Source organism: Podarcis liolepis (genome assembly GCF_965112155.1).
Source record: "Podarcis liolepis genome assembly, chromosome: 9".
Taxonomy (NCBI): domain Eukaryota; kingdom Metazoa; phylum Chordata; class Lepidosauria; order Squamata; family Lacertidae; genus Podarcis; species Podarcis liolepis.
In genome coordinates, this window is record NC_139564.1 from 40,330,266 (window position 1) to 40,355,722 (window position 25,457).

The following is a 25,457-nucleotide window of genomic DNA, read 5'->3' on the forward strand; positions in this document are numbered from 1 at the left end:
GAGCCCAGAATTGGCAAGCCATGAATCCCAGGAGTATAGTTTGCCTGTCCATCATGGGTTTTCCCCACCAGAAACCACCAGGTCAACACACTGACTATTTTCCATTGAAGCTATTTTAGCTATCATTCCCCATCTAAGTCAGTTTGAATTACGTTTTTAAATAAAAAAATACTATTTTCTTAAACAATTTAATAATCTTTACTTCCACCAGGAAAACATTTGCTGCCATATCATCATAGAACAGTTTTGTAGTTTTATGGACAGTGACATTTTTTTGAACTCTTTATAAACTTCTACTGCTCAGCAGTACTGCTCCTGGATCCCAGTCTCAACAAATGTATGCCTGTATAACCCTGAGCAGTACTTCTCTCTTCTGCCTATCTCTCTCCTCTCAAATGCATGCTGGCCAAGATCCAGCAGATTATCCTGCCATCCTATGAGAAAGAGACAGAGCCCAGTAAGTTTTTTAGGAGACAGAAAGATTATTGGTCTCATATCACAGTCTCATATTGGGAAATGATGCTAACATATTTTAGCATTCTCCACTTAGCGAAGTCTTTCTAATAACTTGGGTGTTTGTGAACATATTCAGATCTCTAGATCCAACTCAATTACACTTTAAATTTGGTTGGGTAAAGTGGAATTGCAATGCGGGGGAGGATGACCCCCCCCCCCAAAGTCACAAGGTTTTCAATTTGAGTAATTCCAATGTGACTGTGGTTGTCCTCTATGACCAATCAAAGCATGCCTGACCCACATTTCGGCGTTTGTATATGCCAAGCAATCAAACTTAAACGATATTTAATCATCATATACGATGATGATGAGGTTCCTGATGTAATGAGGAAGCCAATAACAAAAACTGTATGGGATGGACTCTTCAGACTCACATTGAATATGAACTTAATAAACAATGAATGAAATCTTTGTAAATTGTTTGAACTTTGTAAATAGTTATTTGAGTATGTACTCTTTCCTGATTTACTGCTTATCAATTGGTAGTATAATTTTATTGAGCTTTACTACCATTGTGTCCCAGTTTGTGATCAGTTCACACAATGAAAGGTGAGTAACATATTTATTTATGAAGTAAAATAAATATACTATTCCCAAAACAATGCTCAATGGGGGGGGGGTACTCCTTGTAAGTGCATTTAAGGCTGCAGCTTTAAATACTAGCACAGAACTTTCAAACTCTTGTAAATCAGAGATTTTCAAAGCATGCAATGCAAATGTTAGAAATGGCAAAGCAGGCAATTTATGTTATTTATTTACTTTATCATATATCTCCCATGTGTGACCACACTCCAGCAATCAGTTATTAACTCAGTCAAGAAGATGCTGAACACTGGAATTCAAGCAAGAAATATATACCTGATTCAGGACTGGTGGGCCTTTCAGAAAAGAATAGCAATCATAGTTCAGTTTTGAATGTATGGGACTCATTTAAAGACTATAATAAGAAGCAAATTACCTCTGTGGCATCAGCTAAAAAGGACAGCTGAATGACAGATTAGAAGAGACAGAAAAGGAAATGAAGGAGTTGGAAGCTAAATAAGCAAGGTCTGAAGACCAAAAAGAAGAGGATCAAGTTACTGGAATTAAGAAAAGAATGCAATTTTCCAATTACATATGAAGCAAGACTTTTCTGCATAGTCATAGGGGGATAAGAAATCCAGCAAAATAAAAGCCCACTGAATTACAACGAAGTTGTCTCTATGGCACTTATTCTGATTCCTATAGAATATGCTTTATTGTTAGAAGTCTCATCCAAAGGCCAATAAATCTATGGAAAGACCCCAACACCAACTGCATTTCTGTTCTCACTGCACTGAGGAAAAACCTTTTGATGTTGTGTTTGAAACCTATTTTGAAGCAAGGTGGCATGATAAAAGTGCACATGGCTACCATATGCAATTTTATTTTGGGGGGCAAAGTTAGGTTGTTATTATTAGTGGAGACCCTATCCTAGATGACTCCCAGTTGGGCACTTTCTGTATCTGTATACATACAGAGGTCACATCCATGTTATAAATTCAAAGGACTCTTATACCACTTTAACAATCATGGCTTCCTCCAAAGAATCTTGGAGGGACCTGCAGTTTTGCCAAAGGTGCTTGAAATACAGTGGTACCTCAGGTTACATACGCTTCAGGTTACAGACTCCTCTAACCCAGAAATAGTACCTCGGGTTAAGAACTTTGCTTCAGGATGAGAACAGAAATCGTGCAGCAGTGGCGTGGTAGCAGCGGGAGGCACCATTAGCTAAAGTGGTGCTTCAGGTTAAGAACAGTTTCAGGTTAAGAACAGACCTCCAGAATGAATTAAGTTCTTAACCCGAGGTACCACTGTAGTAGCTCTGTAAGGGGTCTTCTAACAACTCTCAACAATTTTAACCACCTTTCCCATGATTCTTTGGGGGAGCCATGACTGTTAACAGGGGTGTTCAAAATATATGGCACTGGTGCGACCTGGAGAGAGTAGGGATGTGGAACCTGCAGGCCCTCCAAATGTTGCTGGATTCCCATCAGCCCCAGCCAGCCTGGCCAATAGTCAAGGATGATGGGAGCTGTAGTTCAACATCTGGAGGGTCAGAGGTTCCCCATCCCTACAATAGTAAACAGGGACATAAATTAAATATTAAAGGTCTCTGGTGTATTTAAAATTAGATCGAAACTACAGTTCTTTCCCTCTGAATGTCTGCTTGCATTTGAAAAATGAACCAAGTCCGCTCACCTCTCTTGATGTGGTGATGTTGCTGGTCAGAAGAGGCTTCTCTGGGGCCCTGATGGTGGAATTCAAACGGCAGTGCCCTTCCTGATAGGCGGAGGGGGCATATGCCCCCGCCGCTTATCAGGAGCTGGATCTTAGCTTGCACCCTGCATTGGCGAATGGGGATGCAGGCTGGGACATGGGCAGAGCCAGGGGCAGAGCCAATGGAGCAGGTGGGGGGCTTCCCTCAGATCCGCCCCCTGCCCATTTAAGCAGTCCACAGCTGGGGCAAGGCATGTGTGTTCCTGCGCTGGGTCCCCCCACCATCCCACCCACCCACAGTTTACACTGATAGGCAATGACTTTGCTGTGGCCACGGTGGTCGTCGTTCTTAGGGGGCTGGGTAGGAATTTGCCCACCAGGCCAATTGGCACCGACCTGGTGGTTCTGCTTCCCTCATAGCAATTCCTCACAACTGGTTGAGCATTGGGGCAATCCTTTGTTTTGGACGGAAGGGAGGTTATAGTCCCCGCCTACCCCTCCAAACGCTGGGGATTCCCATTAAAGGGATCATGGGGGAGTGGCCATGTCTGCGTGCCTAGGGGGGCCAGGGCCAAAGGCACTCCCCCAGACAACAGTCCCTGTGGGGGTCACCCTATTTGATGTAAATCTTTGGAACCCCAGCTTCACTTCTGGCAGGTGGGCCGGAAGTATTTAGATCACCCCATGCCCAAGCCAAACCTTTTTCATCCGTATTCAATAAAGCTGTGGCCTGTTTTTACCCAAAACCCAGTCTGATTGGTCTCTTATTTATATGGGTTTGGGTATGGGAAGTCCGATGCCTTATCCTGCAAGAGATTCTTGCTAAATCATAAGAAAATTCACTCCAATCTTGGCATACAAATGTGCACACACACTCACATTTTTCTGTGTTAGATTCCAGGTTCTTGGTGTCTCTTCTTCTGAAACACATTCCCTGCTGTTTTATATCCACTACACTGAAGGGAATCATTTCAGTGTTGCCAATTACATCACTGGTACTCTGTTTCTTCCAGGTGCTGCGTATGGGCTGAATCCAAGTCCTCCTGCAGCCTGTTTGTCCTGGCAGGGTTGGTTCAAGCCACAACACTATTCTGTTCTTTGATTTGAATCAATCTTCAAGTTTCTTTGAGAGAAGATTCTGGAGAAATGTGGCCATTTAGCCTTTAAAGATGCAGCAAGTTTAAGTTTAAGAAAGTTTATGTAAAACATATTCTTCTATATTACTTAAAAAAATAAAAATCAGTGAAGACATTTCCTCAAAACAAAAGACAGATTCTTTACTCTGAACAGGCAGAACCCCCTAAACCTGGAGTAAGGAAGCCCAGTTCAGTTCAGAGCATTCTGACAAGGGAAGAGATAATTGCTATGAACATTCTGTTACCCAAACTTTTGCAAGGGGAGAAGAAGGATGCAATGCACTCATGTTTTGCAGAAAATGAACTTACTAAACAAACCCCTACCAAACAAAACCTAAATGTTTATGGTCAATAAAATATGCACAGGAATAAGTAATCAGTGAGTGGCTATTGCACTAGCAGTTGATTCTACAGCCATCACCTAGAGGGTTGGCACTCTTGGTGTACGACCAGCACAAAATGCTGCTAACAGTTCATGTGTCAAGAATGAGTCTGAAGCCTTCTTGTTTTCCTATCTTATCATTAACAGGTGAAATTCAACTAAGTTTTGCTCAGAGTAGATGCATTAAAATTAATGACTAAGTCAGGTCCATTAATTTCAATGGCCCCACTCTGAGTAAAATTTAGTTGAAACACCACCCAACAGATTTATTATTATGGTGTATATTTTTGTGGGGCAGAGCTCATGTATTAGATGCATAAAATATCACCAGAAATAGGTTAATATATTAGAAAGAAGAAAATGAAAAATGTATATTTTTAATTGAAGCCAAAAGGCTAAGCAATGTAAAATAAATAAAAGAAAAGCTGTATGTATGCCAATGTACTAAGCGGAGCACTGTGAAATACTCATTCAGTTTGGAAACCAATTTGCACATCGGATGAAGTGGGTTCTGGCCCACAAAACCCTTTGCTGCAATAAATTACTGAGTCTCTAAGTGCTGCATGTACATTATACTGCAAGCAACTCTTTGGAAATGACAGTGCATTTAAATCTGAAATGCAATAAATGCAGCTAAATTCTTTATTTGAAGCAGAACACAACTTATTTAGGATTAGAATTTATCCTATATAGGCTATACATAGGGAAATCCCTGTGGTTATTGGCAGTGCTCTAGAAAAGGTTTACCCTACCTATGTCCTTTAGGAATTAACGAAATGTGCAGCACAAGCCTACATAGGCTAACTATGAATTAAAGTTTGGCATACTCACAGGCTCACTTCACTGCCTTAGACATAACCAACTTTCTCTAGATCAGCGATATGTTTTTCTTTGTGCAAAAAAAATATTATGACCAATAGATCACATTTTCTATTCATTTGGCCCTGAATTACACAACTATAATTCACTGGCTGTTAAGCAAGTCAATTCAGAGTGGCAACCCGCCAAAAACCCCAGCAAACCATCTTATTTTATAGTTTTTGCACTTTGGGCTTAATATATTTTTCCACTAACAAATCCTGCTCCTCCATCACTAGTATATACTGATCTTTTCTCTCTCTCTCCACTGATCAGACAATAGACTTTTTCAGGCAAGTGAAAAGTAAACTCACAATAACTTAAACAAATTACATTGTTTACACAGAGAATAAAAAAGTGAGGTGAAAAGAGCTGACATATGATTTACTGCAGACTCTTTCCTTGTATATTCACATTTTTCAGTCCAGCCACACATGAGACAGAAATACATCTGCTTAATGTAGTTCACAGTTTTGGACACAGAATTAGTAAATATATATATTAAAAAGGAAAATGAAATAAAAAAAACCTTGACGGAAGAAAGTTTCTTAAGTCTGATTATCCCATGCAGAGTGTGGCATATATTTGCTAAAAAGGGGGGAATTGGCTTACAGCTAATGTTTTCAAAAAGGAATGGAACAATGACAACTAGATTCAAAGTCAGGAGGCAGACTGCAAGGGGCACCAATGCCTTGTTGGCTGATACAGAAAATGGCCATTTTGTGATGAAGATGACTGGATAAGTCCATTGTTTAGTGTACTATCACCAGCAAATACTAATCTAGAACATCTACCTGAAAGGGAGAACAATGAACCTTTAGCCTTGTTGTATCAGTTTTCCACCCTATTCTATAAATCAGATTTTTGAGGATCACAGCATGGTAATCCTGGGAAACAAAAAGAGCATGGGTGAAATCACTCACTGATTCCTGACAAACGTGCCTGGATATGACAATGGCATACAATGTTCTGTTGACATCTTCTGTATAAAAGAACTGGCTTGTTTCTGGCTTCATCTCATGTGTTCACACGATAGAGAATATCTCAGGGACAGATCGCTGTGCATCCAAACTGGTATTTAGAATGCAAAAAGGGAGACGATGATAGTGGAAAAGAGAGGTGCAAAACCTAAGGTGTCTAGTGAGTTTCTAGCACTTGTCACCACTGACTGTTTCAGATGGAAGGCTTATTTTATTTTATTATTTATTTCAACAATGTACGTACAGCTGAACAGCTGTGCAGTCTCTAAGCAGTGTACTAACAAGTAACAAAACATTTTAAAAAATTAAAAATATATATGCTGAAAATAACCATAAAAATCAGAGGACCTTACTGAAAATGACTGCTAAAATGAAAAGGTCTTAGGACACCCGGCGCTGCCACCATGGCGAACTGCAGATCCCATGATAGCAGATGCCAGCTGTGCAGTTAATTAAGGATAATCTGGGAGTAATTATCCTTGCAAGCCCCCCCCCCAGGTCCGGGGGGGGGGAGAGCTTTCACTAGCATATCGTCCGATGGAATGCAGGGGCAGGGATGCAGAGGGCACAGCACTGCATGTATTGGAAACCCCCCAACGCGGTCACCATGAGTGGAGATACTTCTGTTTCTTTTAAGATGGATCTGAATTTGGACTTAAGAAACAGACATGCTCTGAAGGAGAAAGATAACCTGCTAAATGAATCGCACACTTAGTTCCAAGGTTTTGATCTGGAGTGGACTCTTGTAGTAATTGGATTGCTATGTAAGTGAATGGGAAGCCTTTGTTCTCTTTTTACATTATATTTGCTTTGCTATGATTTGGCAAGCCTTCACTGAAGAATTAATTAATTACTTATGGAATAAAATTACTAATGAATTACAACTATATATAGAATGCAACAGGGATTCAAGAAGAACTATAATTTTCTTTATGGAGTACTGGAAAGAATAGACTGTGTAAAATACTGTGATGATTTGTGACACTGCCTACTAAAGAGGGCTCTGATTTTTTTTACAGTTTTGGCGAAACACCAGCTTATTAGTAGATTGGAAAGGACTAAAGGAGATAAATGCTGGAAGTAAGCCAGGAGTCACGGCCAGATGCTGGAATAGTTGGCAAAATGGAAGCTGTGGCATAATGAGAATTAAGTCCTCGAGGGAGGGGCAATGTTGAAGAGGACTGATCGATTACAACATGAAGGAAAAGAAGAATGTAAACAAATATTTCACACAGAAAACGACAAGAAACAAATTTCCTTTGCAAGTTAATGGATATGGATTTGCTAAATACGAACAAAAGTCATCACCCCAGTGGCTGTTAAAATAAAGGATCAAGATCGGAATTGTTGTATTTGGACTAATTAAGAGAAATGGTGCAGGACCAAGGAATAACATCAACTCCTGATAGCCGGAACATGAAAAGTCATAAAAAAAGTTGAATTCGGAACCGATTAATTGGCCCTTTTGATTGTATTATGATTTGGTTTGATTTGGTATTGTATTAATGTGGCCTCCATTGGATTATTATTAATGAAAAATTAATTAAAAATATTAAAAAATAAAACGAAAAGGTATTCAGCAAGCCTTAGAAGTAATGAGGTCTAGAAGAAATGATCAAAATGCATCAGGCATCTATAAAATGGTTGAATTTTAAAAAATAAATAAATCCATGTCCAAGCACCTAGGTTTCCTCCCCCTTCTCTTTTTTGGGGGTGGTGGTGGTGGTTAGAACATGTCTCTGGAAATCAAATTGCTAAATAATCTACAGACGGTGATTATTTCAGTATGGCACATTCCAGCTGTGCAGAGATTTTCCAATGGTAGCTACTAGGTGACCTAAACTACATATATATATGTATTAAAAAGAGTAGATAAGCTGTGACTGGAACCAGGCCCTGCTTAGAAATGCAAAATGTGTCGATTCTCTAAAATCAGTTTCCAATCAGGAGAATTCAGGACCATCTTCCTCTCTTACCATAGTCTTCTTCCTCAACTGCTTCCTTTAGTAGGGCTGGGTCAGGAAATGCCCAGAAATCCAAAGCCCTGGGCATCCTTATGGTTTAGTACCTTTTGTACATTAAAACCAAGAAAAATAAAAACTAAGTTTTCACAGTAGAAAAAATATAAAAATTATATTTAAAATACTGTTACATTATTTAGTTATGCAATTATATAAGTCACTGCTGTGACTTTACATTTTTGGTTATACTTTGTTATATACATGTATGTATTTTGCAAATACAGAATTCATAAATTAACATCGCCCATTTCCTTTCTTTTGTTTGGTGTGATTTCATATCATGGGAAAATAACTGCTATGTGAGGGAACTAGTGTGGCAGATCTTGATAAGCTTTCATGCTTCCTATAGCAAGTCAAAAGTTAGAGCAAAAGGTCCTGGCTATAATCCAATAAACCACACAAGTAGATGGATCCTACTGTGGGTATGGAAAGCAAAGAACCATGAGTACAAGCCAGTGTATCCCTAAAAGCCAGAAAATCCTGGCTGCACTCAGATATCAGATAAATGTCACTCTGTCACTTTTCAAAGAGGTCCAAGGGAATGTAGAATTGCACAGGTCAGGGGCCTGAAAGAAGGCACTCCAGCGACACCGAATGCTTCTTTCAGACAATCTCAGTGTAAACTGCATTGGAGATTCACTGAAATCAAAGGCAAAAATACCAGATGCAGTAGTCATTCTACATCCACTAGGAATGTATCTTTGATTTGTTTTGCCATTCTGAATCTCTGTGATTCTACCATTTACTTCCAGTGTTATCTGGAAACAATGTTAATTCTGCTTTTTTATTCCTCCAGCCTTTAGTGGTGGCCACTTCTACACAGAAGTAAAGAGGATCAAGATATTTTGAACCTTGAGCACAGTCATTCAGAATAAGCAATCGTTAAATGTGAGCCCAGAGGGTCAGTCTAGCAAGCATTTCGGTCCATTGCTTGTTCTAGATGAGACTGGGGAGAAACCAAAACTTTTTAGGGCCTTTTTGTATTCACCAAATGCCAATTCTAACTTATCCTGGTTTCATTCGAGGTAATGTAAACGAAGGTGCAAAGACATTTACTTATATACTGAAGCAAAAGAAAGCTGTAAAAATATTGGTAACTATATGCTGATTTGATACAACAAATATGCACACTCCGAAATGTGTGCGTGTCTATAAATACTTCTACATGCACTGAATATTACGTAGCACCAACTTTTTTCTTTCTTTCTTTTTTTTTACTGCAGCTGAAGTGTGCTTGGCTCAGGTATCAAGAGTAGTTTGGGGGAAGGGACAAAAATTGCAATGCCTGTTGTGCCTTACTAGCAGCACGAGAGCACATGTTAGACCAGCTAAAATAGAAACTCTGTATGCTGCATGGACATCCAGCAAGTTCTACACATCCTCAACTATTCACCTGAGTTTAAGAGTCAGCATTGCGTGAAAGTTCTGTTCTACCAGCAATTTCCCCCTAGATGTCTAGAACATACAGAACACAAACAGCTAATGTAGGTAGGTTCATAATGAATGATCAAAGAGGTCCCTAAGAGATCTGGAGTACATCCTGCAGTGAATTAATTAGGCAGGTAAAATGTTTAACTTGTAAAAAATAGTTTTCTCCCTCTTACAGATATAGACATGACATGCAATGCTTGTTAAGGAATATGGCAAAAACATTTAGCCAAACGTTCATGTAACACTTTAAGTCAATGATAAATAATCTATACTTGAACTTCTTCATCTGCTGAAAGTTCACACTTTGCCCCACCAGGGCATATCCCCTTCATGTTAGGATGGGAGGTCACTGGAGATGCTGTAGGGGTCTGCGTGGTAAGCAGAGACAGAGAAGGTGAAAAACTGGGAGTCATAGCAGATGGAGGATATCTCAGGTGATGGATGAGGGGTGAGCGGGGGTACTTCTTAAATGCCTGACCAGGCAACAGATTTGGAATTCGCGGGGGGACTGTCTTTAAACCAGGCTGAGCTACAGAAGTAATTAGAGGAGGAGGAAAGATGAAAGATTTCTTCTCCTTAGGAAAGCTGTGCATTTTTAAGCTTTCATCCTCCAGTTCTGCAATATCACTGAACACAGATGCGAGAGGCTTAAATCTGGGTTCCCAATTAAGCAAGTAATCCCAGTTATAGCTGCCTCTGAGATCCTCATCAGAGTCAACTAGGGTAGCAAGAGATCCATAATGGGAGTTCTGATCATCAGGTATGAAGATATATTCTCTTGTGATGTCTGTCATGATGTCTTTTTCCTTCATCCCCAGGTTGTGAAGTGTTTCAGACAGCATTTTATTGCAAGCGTACTTTGCATCACATTCTCTTCCCTCTCCTCCACTTCCATCTTGGAAAGGGTGGGCAGCCTCTATGCTTTGAGAAATGGCCACAACATCGGTCTCCTCAGACTGACACGAAAGCTGGTCAGAGTCTCTAGGAATTCCTGAGTCGGGTATACGTGAGCCTCGGTCACTTAAAGCTGATCCGGAACCCTTCCTGCAGGGATGTTCATTGATCCTCTTTATTTCCTCATCTTCTGCAGTTTCTCCTTCTGCAGAGCCATGGCCGCTGGAGTCTGAATGCCTACAATGGTTGCCCATGTCCCTTCTCTCTCTGATGCCTACCAAACTTAGCCACTCCGCTATGGTGCCTACTGGAAGGTTACCGGTTGCATGGATTTGGGATTTCCGGACGTCTTTAGGAGCACTATTCTCATGGTCTAATTTCAAATCAGCAGATGAGGGACATGGCATCTCTTTCTTCATGCTGGAGTTTGCAGTGTCTTTTCGCCTGAATCTAACAATAAGCACAGCAAGACTGATGGCCAGAAACAGGAATGCTACAGTAGAAGCGGCGATGCTAATGGACACCGTTTCCACTGGCAACATGGAATAAGTCTCTGGAGCTTTAGAAACGTTCACCAGAATTGTGCACGTGCTAGACTTCGAGTCCAGCTTTGGGCTATGAGCTTTTACAAGCAGTTCAAGAGTATCGCCTGCTCTCTTCATGCCGTTTCTCTTCCTGTGGAAAGGTCTGGTCAAGTAGAGGGCCCCACTGCTGTGGTTCACAGAAAAGAAGGGTGACTGTTTTAGCAAAGTGTAGTGAACAACACCATCCAATCCTCCATCATAATCTGATGCTGCGACTTTGCCAATCAACTGCCCTGCTTCATTCCTTTCAGGGAAATCAAAAAAATATTGGTCTTGGTTAAAGACAGGGTCAAATTCATCTGCCCCCTCGACCTCCACTTGAACGGTGATAGTGGCTGTTGAGTCGCTTCTGTCTTTGGCCTGAGCTATGAAGCAATACTTGTCCTGGTCTTCAAAATCAAGCACTTGCTTGGTGCGGATCTCTCCCGTCAGAGGATCTATGAAAAACATGTCATGATCTCCAGGAGTTCCATGACCAGACAAACATGATGACTGGATGGAATACGAAAGGTGACCGTAGGGGCCGGTATCAAAATCCAGCGCAGAAATTCTGCAGACAAAAGAAAAAGCAGGCAGATTTTCATGGATTCTGCAGTCCTGGGTGGGAAATACAAATATTGGGACGTAATCGTTAGCATCAAGGATGCTGATAAAAACTACAGCGAAGGCCACATTTTTTATGCCAACTCCTCCATCAGAAGCTTGAATGGTGAGACTGAAATTCATTGTTTCTTCATAATCCAAAGCTCTGACCAGGTCAAGGGAGCCGGTTTTCCCATCTAAACGGAAGTGCCCCTTGTCATTTCCAGAGGTGATACTGTACGTGACGTCTCCATTAGGTCCAGCATCGCAATCACTAGCTGAGACAGCAGTAACATGACTGCCTACAGGGAAATTTTCCCTAACATGAACTTTATACTCCAAACTGGTAAATATAGGTGGGTTATCATTAATATCCAAAACAGTGATTGACACTGTGGCTGTGGCGTTTAAAGGAGGAGTCCCACGGTCAGATACAAGAATTAACAACTGGTAAGATGAACTGCTCTCACGATCTAGAATGCTCCTCAACACAAGATTTCCAGTCAGTTTGCTTGGAGATTCTGGCCCAACGATGCATTTTTCCACCTGGAACTTATTACCACCATTACCGCCAATAATGGCATATTCAACATAGGTGCTGTCATGTGTCCTGTCATTGTCAATAGCTGAGAATGTTAGCAGCATCTCTCCAATAGAGACATTTTCACTGATACTGAGATTATACGATGGCACAGTAAACTGAGGAATGTAATTATTCACATCCTGGATCTGTATGAGCACTGAAGCAACAGCAGTCAAAGGAGGATTCCCACTGTCACTGGCTTCTACGTGGAGTCGAATAACTGGATTCTTTTCCTGGTATGTCACTGTCTTAACCAGATATAGTGAGCCTAAAATAAAGTTTTAGAAAAACACATTTCAAAACAAACTTTCAGTAACAGAAGCATAATGGTTCAGTTAAAATCCCCCCTCCAGCATTTCCTAAAAGAAACAGTCATCATTTGAAATGATTTTAAGGCAACAATCCTATACCCAACTGGGAATAAACCACAAGAGTTTAAAACAATAGCAACATGTCACCTAATTCTGCAAGGCAGAACATTTTCTTTTCCAGTTGGAGCATACCTAGGCTATAGCGTAGTTGTTCCCAAACTTTCTTCCCCGTGGATCTCTTCAAAATTACTGAGGGTCTTGGCAGGCCATTTAATGCTTTTCCTGCTCACTGTAGCAATTGCAATCCACTGTGCTAAGTACTGTATGAATCTGAACTGTACTTTTATTGTTTCTTTTATTTCTTATACTTTTTTATTGTATTACAATTTGAATTTCATAGAAATTCAAGTTGTAATACAATAAAATACAATATAAGAAATAAGAGTAACAATAAAACTACATTTCAAAATCAATATGAATATTTAATGTGACGGACGTTCTGTCTGCCATCTTTAATTACAAATCCACAGACGTGCCAGGGACCAGAGTTTGGGAAACCCTGCTCCAGTGGGTTTCCCAAAAAGTGTGTGTAAATTCTTTTGCAAAATTATTAAATGTGGCAAATCTCTTTATTCTTTATATTTCTGGAAAATCCTGTTTCTACTTGAATGCCTAAAGGTATGTTGTAATTTAATGTTTTTCTCATTTGAACTCTTGAAGTAAGTAATAGCATGGCATGTTCAACAAACAGGTAAATAAACAGACTGCTAGATGCTCATTACATGCCCTCTGTTCATCACTTAAATCTTCCCATCACCTGCTCTCTCAGTGCTGTCAATGCAATTGTATTGCAGATATGGATGACAATTTTGGCTGTATTTGATGTGTGGATAACAAGAAGCTTCCATAGGCATCCCAGACAAAGCACTTCATATTGTATGTTCCACACTGCAAATTATTAAACATACAACGAACTCACCATTTTGTGGATCAACAGAAAATTCATCAGAGGGGGGAAGAATTCTGTAGGTTAGCTTTCCATTGTACTCTGAATCCCTGTCTGTGGCATAGACAGTTAAAAGAGCAGTAGCTACAGGCCTACGTTCTGGTATCATCACCTGAAAGGGGGTGGGGAAAAGTCCACAGCATCTCAAGGTCACATGAAGAGATGTCTTCACAACAAAAGCTTTAAATTACTTAAAGTTTTTCTTACCTGATATGCATCCTGAGTAAATACTGGTGGGTTATCATTAATATCAGATATAAATATCAGAAGTTGTTCTGTAGTTGCGTGCACAGAATCCGAAACTCTGACCAACAGTTCAAGCTGAGTGATTTCTTCAAAATCTAATGCTTTCACCAATGTGATTGTTCCATGGCATTGGTCAATTGCAAATTTCATTCCAGGATTTCCATTCTCAGCAAAACTGTAGTGAAGGGGTGGGCCTAGGTCCGCATCATCTGCCAAGACTTGCATCACCAGGGAGCCAAGTGGAGCATCTACAACCATCATGTTTAAGAGTAAGACTTATTTATCACTGTTGCTCTTGCAAGCCCTCCAGAAATTTTCATCAACAAATTATGTGTACAAAAACACACACGCATAGTTGCCAGAAATCTTAGGAATATTTTAAGGGTAAGGTTAAAGATAATGTGGATGACAGTACTAAACTGTGTATATGCTGTTAAATCCTCTAGCAAAGTTTTGCAAGAATGCCATCCCCACACTGCAAATAAGAAAACAGATTTGCTCAAGAAATAAAAGGCATAATCTTCCCTGACTTCATAAAATAACAGTTAAAAGGGTGGCTTATTACCTAAATGTTTATGTTGTGAACTGCCCTGAGATCTATGGATATACAGTGATGTACAGATTTAATAAATAATAATAATACATGCTAGCTCTTCCCAGCATTTTTGTATTTAGACTACTCAAAGCTATTCCAGGGCAGGGCACACATCTCTTACCCTTTGCAATCTTGGTCATAGGAAATGAAAAACCAGACCTTTAACAATATACTGGCAACACAAATACTCCCATGTATGTTTGGTGTTCATATGAGACCACCATTAAAAGGAGGAAAGGGGAACTAGTAGGAATGAAAATGCAAAAAAAGAAGAAGAGGAAGTTAATAGTTTACTGGATGGAACTACTCTCTTCTTATGTCAGGAGTTATTTTGGAAGAATATAATTTTGTCCAGATGTTTCAAAACTAGTCCTTGTTTGACGCCTGAGTACAGTAATGAATATCTGGCATGCAAATTGCAGATTTTAAGGTCTAAAGTTCATCTCCCAGTCGATTGACAATTTTCATCCAGGTGTGTTCTTCAAGGTCAATTTGCCTGAGTGAAACTATAATTCTGGAGGAATAGCTACATAAACCAGATACGGATAAGCCAAGCTGTTTCTGGATTATTGGCAACCCCATGTCTGGCTGGTGGGTGGCAAATGCATAAATGTTTTCCACTTCTGGGAGTGACATGCATCACTGCTGTGAGTGAAAAATCAAAACATAGGAAGAAATCTCAAAATGGACTTTATTTTTAATGGCTGATGTGTCATAACTCCTTCTTGTGCTGCTCTTTAAAGGCAGCAGTTCCAAGTCACATGGAAACTGCCCTTCTCTCAGTTCCCCAAAGTGGAGATGCTGGCATGGGGAGCCATAAGGAAGAGCCATTCCAGGTGACCTCAAACTTGTGGTAGAAAAAGAGGCCCTTGGAATAGCTACTGTGCCACAAAATGTAACATCAGAAGAAGGACGAAGCACTGGAACAAAATTGCTGAACGTTCCAACACAAGCCAACAACTTCAGTTGATTCACTGTCAAGTTACTTAACTTTCATAACACGAGTGCTACTTTAGTCAATAACAATAGAATTGAAAAGTTAACTGTTGGGAACTCTGGCTTAAGAACTGTGTTTCTTTCTCCAAAAGGGAAATAGAAATTGAAAATAAATCTTAGGAATTTGACATCTGAACCTCACAGCAGGGTCTTTTACCAATGTTTTGAGATTTAATGCACCAGACCGCATTCTTTTATATGCTGTTTTTAAGTTGCTCACAAATATAAGCTTCCCAGCCAGCAGAAATATGCCACAGAATATGTGCTACTCATAAAAAAAAATCCCATCTGAGAAATTTTCCCCTATTTATTACAAAGGCATAAAAAGACAGTGGCCCCATTTGCACAGAACTCTAAACCATAGCTTGACATGACAAACTGCAATAATGTGCCCCAGGATCAAATGCTCCTCCCTCCCATCTCATTCTATGGCATGGCTGCAAGTTCAAATTCTGATTCTAATTTTGGTTGGCCACATCTTGTGATACTTCTGAGCCTTACACTGTGGTTAATTGTAACTATGGTTTGTTGAAACAAGCCACCCTTTAAAACTATGGCATGAAGTTGACTTTCAATAAACCATAGCTAAAATTAACTACGTGACATGCTGTGGTTAGTTTAAAACATAAGAGAAAGCCCTTGAATGAGAGGGAGGGGAGGGGAGGGGAAAATGTGTGAGCACAAAGCTCCCTGTGGTTTATTCATGTAAGCATGAGCTAGCATTTTCTAACTAGGTGCCCTACAGATGTTTTGGAGTATGGCTCCAATTATTCCTGACCATCCCAGCTGCCTGTAGTCCAAACATCTGAAGGGCACTGGGTTGGGGAAAGCTGCAGTAAACTATGGTTTAGAAGGATTCGGTCCAAACCAGCACAATCTCTTTGCTTGGTGTTTGCCATTCTTACTTTCAGGGAGTTCAACGATGCCGAACGGCTGGAGAGTTGGAGCATTGTCATTGATATCCACAACTTGTATCTCTACTGTGCTTGTAGCAGATAGCCTGGGGGTTCCTCTGTCAGCAGCTTGCACAACTAAGCTGTTAAAAAGAGAGAGTCAAAAACATGTTCCGTATTTGTAAACCATGACTTTATATCTAATTAAAAGTTACACCAAAAATGATAAACTATTTCCAAAATTATCCTTCTGAAAATGGGGTGGGGTGGGGGGAGAAACCTTGTAACTTTAATTTTTATCATTTACATGACACTTCTTTTTTAACATGTGAGGAAGGAATTCAGTTCAAGAACGACAGAGGGTTAAACTGGAACTAGAGCAAAAAAAGCAGGACTCAGGGCTGGCATTAACGCTTCACGGATGTCATGTGTTTTACATATTGTAAATAGGTTTAAATTGGTAAGCAGTATTTTTCTCTATCTCCCTTTGGAAGTATGTATTTTGTAGTGAATGTCATTATAATCCACTTCAAAGCTTGGGAAAGGGCGGAATATACATTTGTTAAATAAATATGCAGAATTCATCTTCTCTTTCATCTCTGACACAATAACTTCCTTTCAAAAGTGACAAACAGCATTGTTTCCCATTATTCACATGACGGCGCTGAACACAAAAAGCTGCAATTGGATATGTGGAGTCTAATGCCATTCATCTACCACACCAGTTCTGCTCTTGAGTTTTTGTGGCTTCAAAATTGTCAGAACACATTACTTGAATTACAGACTTGCATTCAAAGTTTGTAAACATGCATAATTTCATATTTTGTCTAGAACATATATCAAGAAGGTACACATGGAGATATTTACTAAAATAATAGGTTTCTTAAGTTTCAGTGTGCAAACACACACATACACACATCCACACACACCAACTTTCATTAAAAAAAACCCCAACGTTATATTCAAGGCATTCAAATTTAAGCTTCTGTCAGCAATTCCCTCTGAAGCTCTTAACATTTAACATTTCCACCCAAGTATATTGTTTAGGTCAAAGAGAAGATCATTTGAACTTTGATAAAGCAAAGTTCATAGCTTGATTGAATATTTTCCAAGACCATAATGCCCACTCACACTACAAAGAGCTTATAACCCCCTTTTCTCAGAAGCTAGGAGCATCATAGCTAGAAACTGGAGGGACTTGTCAGGAGTGAACATGGACCACTGGTACCAAACTGTATGGGACACAGCCTTACTAGAAAAGCTAACCAACAAACTGAAACTAAATTAAAGGAGGACAAATTAAAGGAGGACACCTTCACCCCTGTGTGCTTCCCCTTCATTACATAAACAGCCCAACAAGATAACAACAAGAACCCACTGACAGCATATGAATTTTATATGGCTAACTTGCCCCAACAACCCCTTCCTCCCCCCCTAAACAAAACTCACACCAGCTATAGATCTTGTATTTGTTATAAACAAACCTATATGATGGAATGCCTTCACGGTCTAGGACTGCATTTGTTGATATAATTCCTTGTGCTGAATCAATAAGAAATGCTTCATTTGTGTTGCCAGATAAAATTGAATATTCAATTTCTCCATTAAGTCCAGCGTCATCGTCTGTCGCGTAGATCTGTATGGAGAGAAAACCCATCCTTATGCTAAGGCACCTAGCTCTACATTCTGGAGTAGAAATGGATCTCGGATGCACATGTGGCGCTTGCTGCAGTTTGTTTGTGTTGCAACTTTGCTTCTATTGGCCGAACGTATTATTTTCCCACGTATGTGACAATAGATGCGTGTAGAGTTCAGAAGGTGTTGGATTACAGCCAATGAAACTTATTCTCAGTGTGGGATAATCCATACGTGGGTCAATGTCCCCTCATGCTTAAGGCTGCTGCAGTGTCACATGCAGTAGCTTGCCTTGCATATGGGGAAGGATCTGAATACTTAGAACAGCAGGGCAAATTACAAGTGTTGGTAGTGAGTGTGTGCATCTGGTCCCATGGCTTCCTAAATGCTGGTTCCAGTTTTGAATTCAAGTAAGACCCAAGTTCAGCATATGGCTTTCTTAATTTTGTAGCAACCACAGTTCTTTCTATTGCTCCTTGCTGCAGATCAGTGCTGCGTACTTCAGAACTGAAATTTACATTCATTTTCTTTACAAGATCTACATTTCCTCTTTTTGTCCCATCAAGACGAATGCCCCCTCTCTCTCCTCCTGCCCCAAAAGAGACAGAATGTTCAGCCACCAGGGACCCTTGCGAGAAAGGATGCATTAAAAAATTGAGAGGAGTAACTCAAAATAGGTATTTCAAATGGTCCTGTCAATCTGTAGAGATTGGTTAGATAAATTAACTGGTTTGTAATGATTGGTTTGTAATGATGATAGAAGTGGATGAAAAAAATACAGTATTCATTAAGAAGGGACACTTCAGACAAATATAGTTTAAACACAAGTTTGAGGTTACCTGCATGATGTATGTGTTGTAGACTTGACCTTCCCACACTGATGTTTTGAAATAGTTTTGCTCAAATCGAGGTGCATTATCATTCACATCCTGTATAAATACTGTCACCCCACACACCGCAGAAGTTAAGCCATTTCCAGCTAAGACTGCAAAATGTACTTTTTTCCTCACTTCATAGTCAAGAAATTCAGCTCGTTTTACTGTGATGTCACCTGTTTTGTTTGATGAAAACAAAAAGATGACTGTTATATATTCAGGAATAGACATACATAGTTAAAACGGCAGTGCATTCTACATTAAAAAATAAGTAAACAAGGTAAATAAATTTGTAAATGAAAGAGAAGACAACTGTATGCCTGATTATCTATTTTAACCACTTTAAATTGTAGATCTAGAGTTTCTTCCTTCACTTCAATCACTCTCTAAAAAGTGCAGAAAAAATGAAAACCATAATGGCAATTTGGCAAAAAGCAATTTTTATTTTTTATTTTTTAGAGAATCTTAATAAAAGTAATCTAACCAAGCAATCTACATTAAACTGGGACTGCATCTGCTTTTTATTAGTCCAATTCAGGATCCACAGCAGCCAAAGAAAGGCTAATGGAAGAGGTCCAGATGAGGGCTGGTGGCACACACTTATCTTGGTGAATTCTTACTACCCCAGAAGCCAACATTTACAAGGCAGGACAATCCTACCCTTCTGCCACAAATATTTGTCTATGCCACTACCAATGCAATGGGTACAGTTTAGAGCTCTCTCTGCGAAGGAGACTGCGTTTCAAAGACCTAATTAATGACCCAGTTTTTCGGATGTCTAATTTTATCATTTGCACATTCTTTTCTATATTACCCCTGCATCAAGGTTGCAAAATGGGTATTTGAAGAAAACTCCTTATTTATGTACTGCATTTATTCCAGCATGATATTCAAGGTGGTATACAAAGGACTCCCATCTGGGAAATGGAGCAAACCCAGTCCTGCTAAGCTTCTGCAAAACCTGTCATGCTTCCAGTGGTTCTCAACCTGTGGGTCCTCAGATGTTGTTGAACTACAACTCCCATTATCCCTGAGCTCTGACCTTGCTAGCTAGGGGTGATGGGAGTTGTAGTTCAACAACATCTGGGGACCCACAGGTTGAGAAAGGCTGCTTTACACCATAACCTTGGACCCAGGTATCATACTCTGCAGCTACTGATATATGTTTCCTCTAGCCAACATCTGCAGCATGAATTTTGTATGTGACATGGCTTTTAGGCCTACTCACCATGGTAATAAAACTATGGGTTGTGCCACATCACATCAGACTACAGGTGAGAGAAGGAATGGAACTCATAGGGAACTGTGCATCATAACAAGTATTTTTACATCTCCCTCTTTGTCTGTCACAGTGAAAACAATGAGGAGTCTTAACACTTTGTTCTTTTTTGTATCAATGGTCGGGGGTCTATAGTTCTCTTCTACCAGCACCCCCTGAACACAGCTATGTTCCTGGTGCTTGTATGGGTAGGGGAGGGAGGTGGGAAACAACTTTTCCAAAGTCCTCTCTCCTCCTTGGCTAAATGACACTGGGAGCTGCAGAGGAATGGGAGAATTGGCAAGTTTACTTCCTGGAGCAATCAAATGGAGAACTGGGGCTGGGTAGCTTGATCTTACTCCATAAGCAAAGGCTTCCTAAAGGAACATCCTAAAAAGGTGAAGTACTTATAAAGAACCCCAATAAACCTTACCACTAAGTTCTGCCAGCTGAAATGCAAGAATGCACTTAGGATTTCTGTGGCTGTGCCTCTTCTCTCCCATCTGCCCTGAAAAACCATTTGGATGCTGGGGGCTGTTAGGAGCAATCTACTCTTGTGTAGGACCCTGGTAGAGACACATGCCTGACTGACATGATCTCTCCCTCCTGGTCGGTCATTTGGGAGCTTCAAAAGCTTTCTCCAAGCTGAACATGACAGCGACTGATGCACACTTACGGATCCACAGAGTATTCGCAGTTTGCGTAACAGAACCAATAGCACAGCATTTTGGCTAATCTACGTTTGTTTACATATAATACACTCAGAGCATTCTGACTTCGCTCCTTCTCATCAGACATCAGAGAGAAAACAAAGGACAATAGTCCCACTTCAAGGAACACAGTAACACAAACATCCTGTCTCTGTCACTTCCCACACTGTGGAATGAAAACATACACTGACATGTGGTAGACAACAATCCTATGACTGCAGACACGGGGAATGAATCTCCAACAGGGGCTTCCCTGTGCTGGATTGCAGGCACACCAGTATCCTGGTCAAGAAGAATTCAGTTATATTTCTATAGTACACATGCTGGTACCCTGGTGCCACATGCTAATCAAGGCTTTACTGCACAGCAAAGTACAGGATGAGACTGTATATGCGTGTAAATAGTGGCACTGAGCACCTATAAGCTCCCATCTCTCTAATCATGCCTCAGAATCATCCCAATGGAAATGGATCTTGGGTTGGCTATGATTATTCTGCCAGCACAAGTAAACATATGTGTACACACAGAGAGACAGACATATAGCTTGACTCTCCTTTATTAACAATCCAGTTGTTGAAAACATCTTATGTAAACGTTCCCAAATGCGTACTTGATTGAGATTAAATGAGACAGTCATGTTAATAAAATAATTGATTATTAAAAACATACTTGAGGTTTAACTAAGCAGTAGATCTCTTTCCACAGCCAGAAGGAAGTTCTTTTCAGCTATCAGATGGTATTCATTTAGCACACAGCGACTTTACTCATAAAATCTAGCCAGTGGATGGTTTATGTAAAAATCTTTTAAAAATACATACTTTTATGTTTCAATGGATTTTCCACAAATATACAAAAATGTTTACAGCCCTTTTCACATCCATATTTGCAACACTGTTGAAGTTAAATATGAAAAATGTCACATTAAAGCTGTCTAATTAAAATTGATGTGACGTTTGCAATCACTTTGCCTGATCACAATTGATGTTCAATGAATTTCCTTTCTGATTATTTTAATGAGAAACATAGCGAACCTAAACTGCAACCTCCACCCAGGAAAACAGCTGGTATTATCACAGATCAAGGCCATATTCCAGTCAGGCAAAAACATTTGAGGAGTTGCAGAGCAGGCAGGACCAGTAGGGGATGTAGCTTGGGGAGGGAACATAACCAAGTGAGGATCCTGAGGGTCAGACAGAGGATGCCTGGAGGGCTGCATTTGCCCTGGGCCTGAGGTTTCCTACCCCTTGCCTAGGTGATAGAAAGGATGACACCTGAAGACTAACAATTGGCTGTTACTCCGTAACAGCTAAAGTTACATAGTTAAAGCTATGGTTTTACCAGTAGTGATGTATGGAAGTGAGAGCTGGACCATAAAGAAGGTTGATTGCCGAAGAATTGATGCTTTTGAATTATGGTGCTGGAGGAGACTCCTGAGAGTCCCATGGACTGCAAGAAGATCAAACCTATCCATTCTGAAGGAAATCAGCCCTGAGTGCTCACTGGAAGGACAGATCCTGAAGCTGAGGCTCCAATACTTTGGCCACCTCATGAGAAGAGAAGACTCCCTGGAAAAGACCCTGATTTTGGGAAACATTTAGGGCACAAGGAGAAGGGGACGACAGATGGTTGGATGGTGTTCTTGAGGCTACCAGCATGAGTTTGACCAAGCTGCGGGAGGCGGTGGAGGACAGGGGTGCCTGGCGTGCTCTGGTCCATGGGGTCACGAAGAGTCGGACACGACTAAATGACTAAACAACAAAGTGTATTACTATTAGCAAAAATAATCCTTGTTTCAGAGGATAGCTTTGTGAAAATCTATTCTGATCATTTTCTCACCTAGGGCAAGTAAATAATGTTTCAGATCTCAGTTTCGCCGCTAATATTACCATGGAAGACTGAATCAGGCCCTGAATTCATTTTGTAGAAAAGCAATCCTAAGAAAGTCTGATTTTAGCAAACACATCTTTGTTAAATTTAAAGGCCTAAAGCCAGCTTCCACTGGCACTTAAATAAACTAACACTAACCACTGAGATAATGTTTATACAAAAGCAATCATAATTCAAGTGTGGAAAATATTTTACAAAAGCCTCAAATGGTTTTAGAACAGATGCAGATAGATAGGCTGATTTACCCATGATGGGATGGATGTAGAAAATATCTCCATGTTCACCGATGATTGTGTGTTTTAAATTCTTTCCCATCAGACTACGGTCATATGCAGCCACAGTGAAAACAGAGGTGCCTAGAAAAACAAGAATATGTTGCAGTGACTAAAACTTGGAAAGATTTTATCTTAACCAGTTATTAATTTATTCCATGTGAGGTCGAACTATGAAAGTTTAGCCATCCGTCTCCTATCTGGAGAATTTTTGCACGTTGTTTATATAGTCATATAATAACGACAGGTATTATTCTGTTCTCTAGAACAGCTCTTGTCAGCCTCACCAACCGGTCAAACCTATTCATCAGACTAATTCATGAACATTACCAATCCACATTTTGACCGTGGAAGAAAGTGGCCTAAAAACTGCAGAAGACATTGGAGAGCGTCAAATATTGCAAAGGGGTGTGGAACTCATTATAAGAACAGGACACACAGAATCATAGAATCATAGAGTTGGAAGAGACCACAAGGGCCATCGAGTCCAACCCCCTGCCAAGCAGGAAACACGTTATGCTTAAGAACTTAATGAGAGCCAGAGGCCTATCTCATTCAGCACTCTCTTCTCACAGTGGTCAGTCAAGTGGCCACAAGCGGAACATTAGCACAACAGCATGCTTCTACTCATGATCTTCATGAAGTGGTATTCAGAGACATATGGCATCTGATACTGCGTACAATATAGACACCACGACTAGTAGCCATTAAAAGTCATGAATTTGTCTAACCCCCCTTTAAAGACATCCATGTTGCTGGCTATCCCAACATCCCATAGTTTAACTGTGTGTTGCATGAATCAGGTCTTCACTTTGTCTGTCCTGGGTCTCCCAATGTTAAGTTTCATTGGAAGACCACTGGTTCTTTTATTATGAGAAAAAAGGGGGGTCCTCTTTATCTACTTTCTCCACACCACACACAATTTTATAAAGCACTATCATGTTCCCCCTTACCTTTTCCATAAACCTCAAACTTTGTAACCTTTTGTCATATACGTGAGATGCTCTAGCCCCCTTTATCATTTTGGCTGCTCATTCCTGAACCTTTCCCAGTTCTACAATACCCTTTTTGAGGTGCAGCAGCCAAAACTTTAGACAGAAATTTGGACAAGGATGTCATAATAGCATTTTTTTTTCCAAATTACAGTACATAAGCAGCAGGAATGGATGTATTTCCCTGGATCTATTCCTCTGTTGATCTGTGAGTTCATCTGGCCCTGTATTCTGCTTATCTTCCTTCTTTCCAATTTAAAATAGGGAAATGCTAAAATTAATTCACATCCCCAGTTTGTTGCAGATTTATTTCCTTTCATTTGTCCTTGCCTCCCTTCTCTTTTTGAGTATGTACAAGCATCCTGTGATGAAAGACAGCATGTTGAAACACATGATTGTAGGGATACGGTAACACACGAGGGCACAAAACAAAGATTTCCATTTTGTACCATGTTTAATCAATGCATGCAAATGTACCAGTAGAGTAGAGGGAATGTTCCAAAATCAATATGAAAGAATGGCAGTTTCACAATGTACTAGTGATGATCCACAAGCAAGACCAGGTCATTTAGAATAAAAAATATAGAGCAAAATTTGCAGGATGTTCTAAACAACCTGATCTTGCTTGTTTTCTGGTGTCTGCTTCAAATCCAGCTTGTTCTTCATTTCAAAAAGTTACTCACTGTCACCTAATTTGTGCAACAAGTACCTTGCATAACGTCTGCTACAACATTAAGACTAACTGGTCCTTTTGAAGGAAGCTTGCGGCCCCTGATTTCTTAAGCAGCCCTATGCTTTCTTTCTTAAAAGAAAGAAAATGTTTCTCACAGCACTACTGAGGAAAAGAAAGGAAAAACCCAAATAAACAAACAATTAAAAAAACCCCAAATATAGTCATGTTTCAAAGAACCAAACTAAACACATTTACTTAAATTTCTCCCAAACAGAAGACCCCCACCACCATATACCACATGGCAAATGCCTTTTGAAAATGAGGTATTTCAAAGTCATTTTGTGATACGTTTTGGGTGAAAGGGGTGTTCAAGCTGGTCAAAGGAAAATGTCAGTGGGTTACACGTTTTTTAGTGTTGCAAGAATTAGCCTCAAGACGTTTCACAAAGATTTGCACAGTTTGTTATTAACATCAAAGAGAGTATACCGTTGTTCACTGAGATCCCGAATCCAGAAGAGAACTGATCTATCATAGCAAAAGGCATGAAATAAACAACCATTCTGTTTGTAGCAAAAGTAGGAAGAACAAACAAAACACGAGGCATTATCCTAACCAAACACATCACATCTAACTGTGATTAAGTTTAGAAAACAGTTACCAACATAGATTTTTGTTGTTAAGGTTTCCTCAAGATCTAACAAGATTAAAGCTATGGGAATTTTAGCCACTTGTGAAACCAATTCTGTAACATGGCAATTGATTTTAATCAGTTGTGATGGATTCAGGTTACTGTATATTGACCTTTCCAAATGAGATTTTATTATATTACAGGAAACATTATGTAAATACAAACAGACCCAGGGGTCAGGAACATACCATCTCTATAGTTTGGCTTGATGCTAG

General features: G+C 40.0%; 1 protein-coding gene across 1 annotated transcript in view; it reads right to left on the reverse strand.

Annotated features, from left to right (window-relative positions):
* Positions 1 to 8,228: 8,228 nt before the first annotated feature.
* The window catches only part of DCHS2 (dachsous cadherin-related 2), a 114,936-nt gene continuing 97,707 nt past the window's right edge, over positions 8,229 to 25,457 (reverse strand). Inside the window, exons 14-20 of the mRNA XM_083519842.1 lie at positions 22,863 to 22,973; positions 18,727 to 18,938; positions 17,737 to 17,888; positions 16,265 to 16,395; positions 13,730 to 14,016; positions 13,496 to 13,634; positions 8,229 to 12,473 (exon numbers count right to left, since the gene is read on the reverse strand). Of these exons, the coding sequence (XP_083375968.1) occupies positions 9,829 to 12,473; positions 13,496 to 13,634; positions 13,730 to 14,016; positions 16,265 to 16,395; positions 17,737 to 17,888; positions 18,727 to 18,938; positions 22,863 to 22,973 (3,677 nt within the window). The 3' untranslated portion in view covers positions 8,229 to 9,828. The remainder of the gene's footprint in view (positions 12,474 to 13,495; positions 13,635 to 13,729; positions 14,017 to 16,264; positions 16,396 to 17,736; positions 17,889 to 18,726; positions 18,939 to 22,862; positions 22,974 to 25,457) is intronic.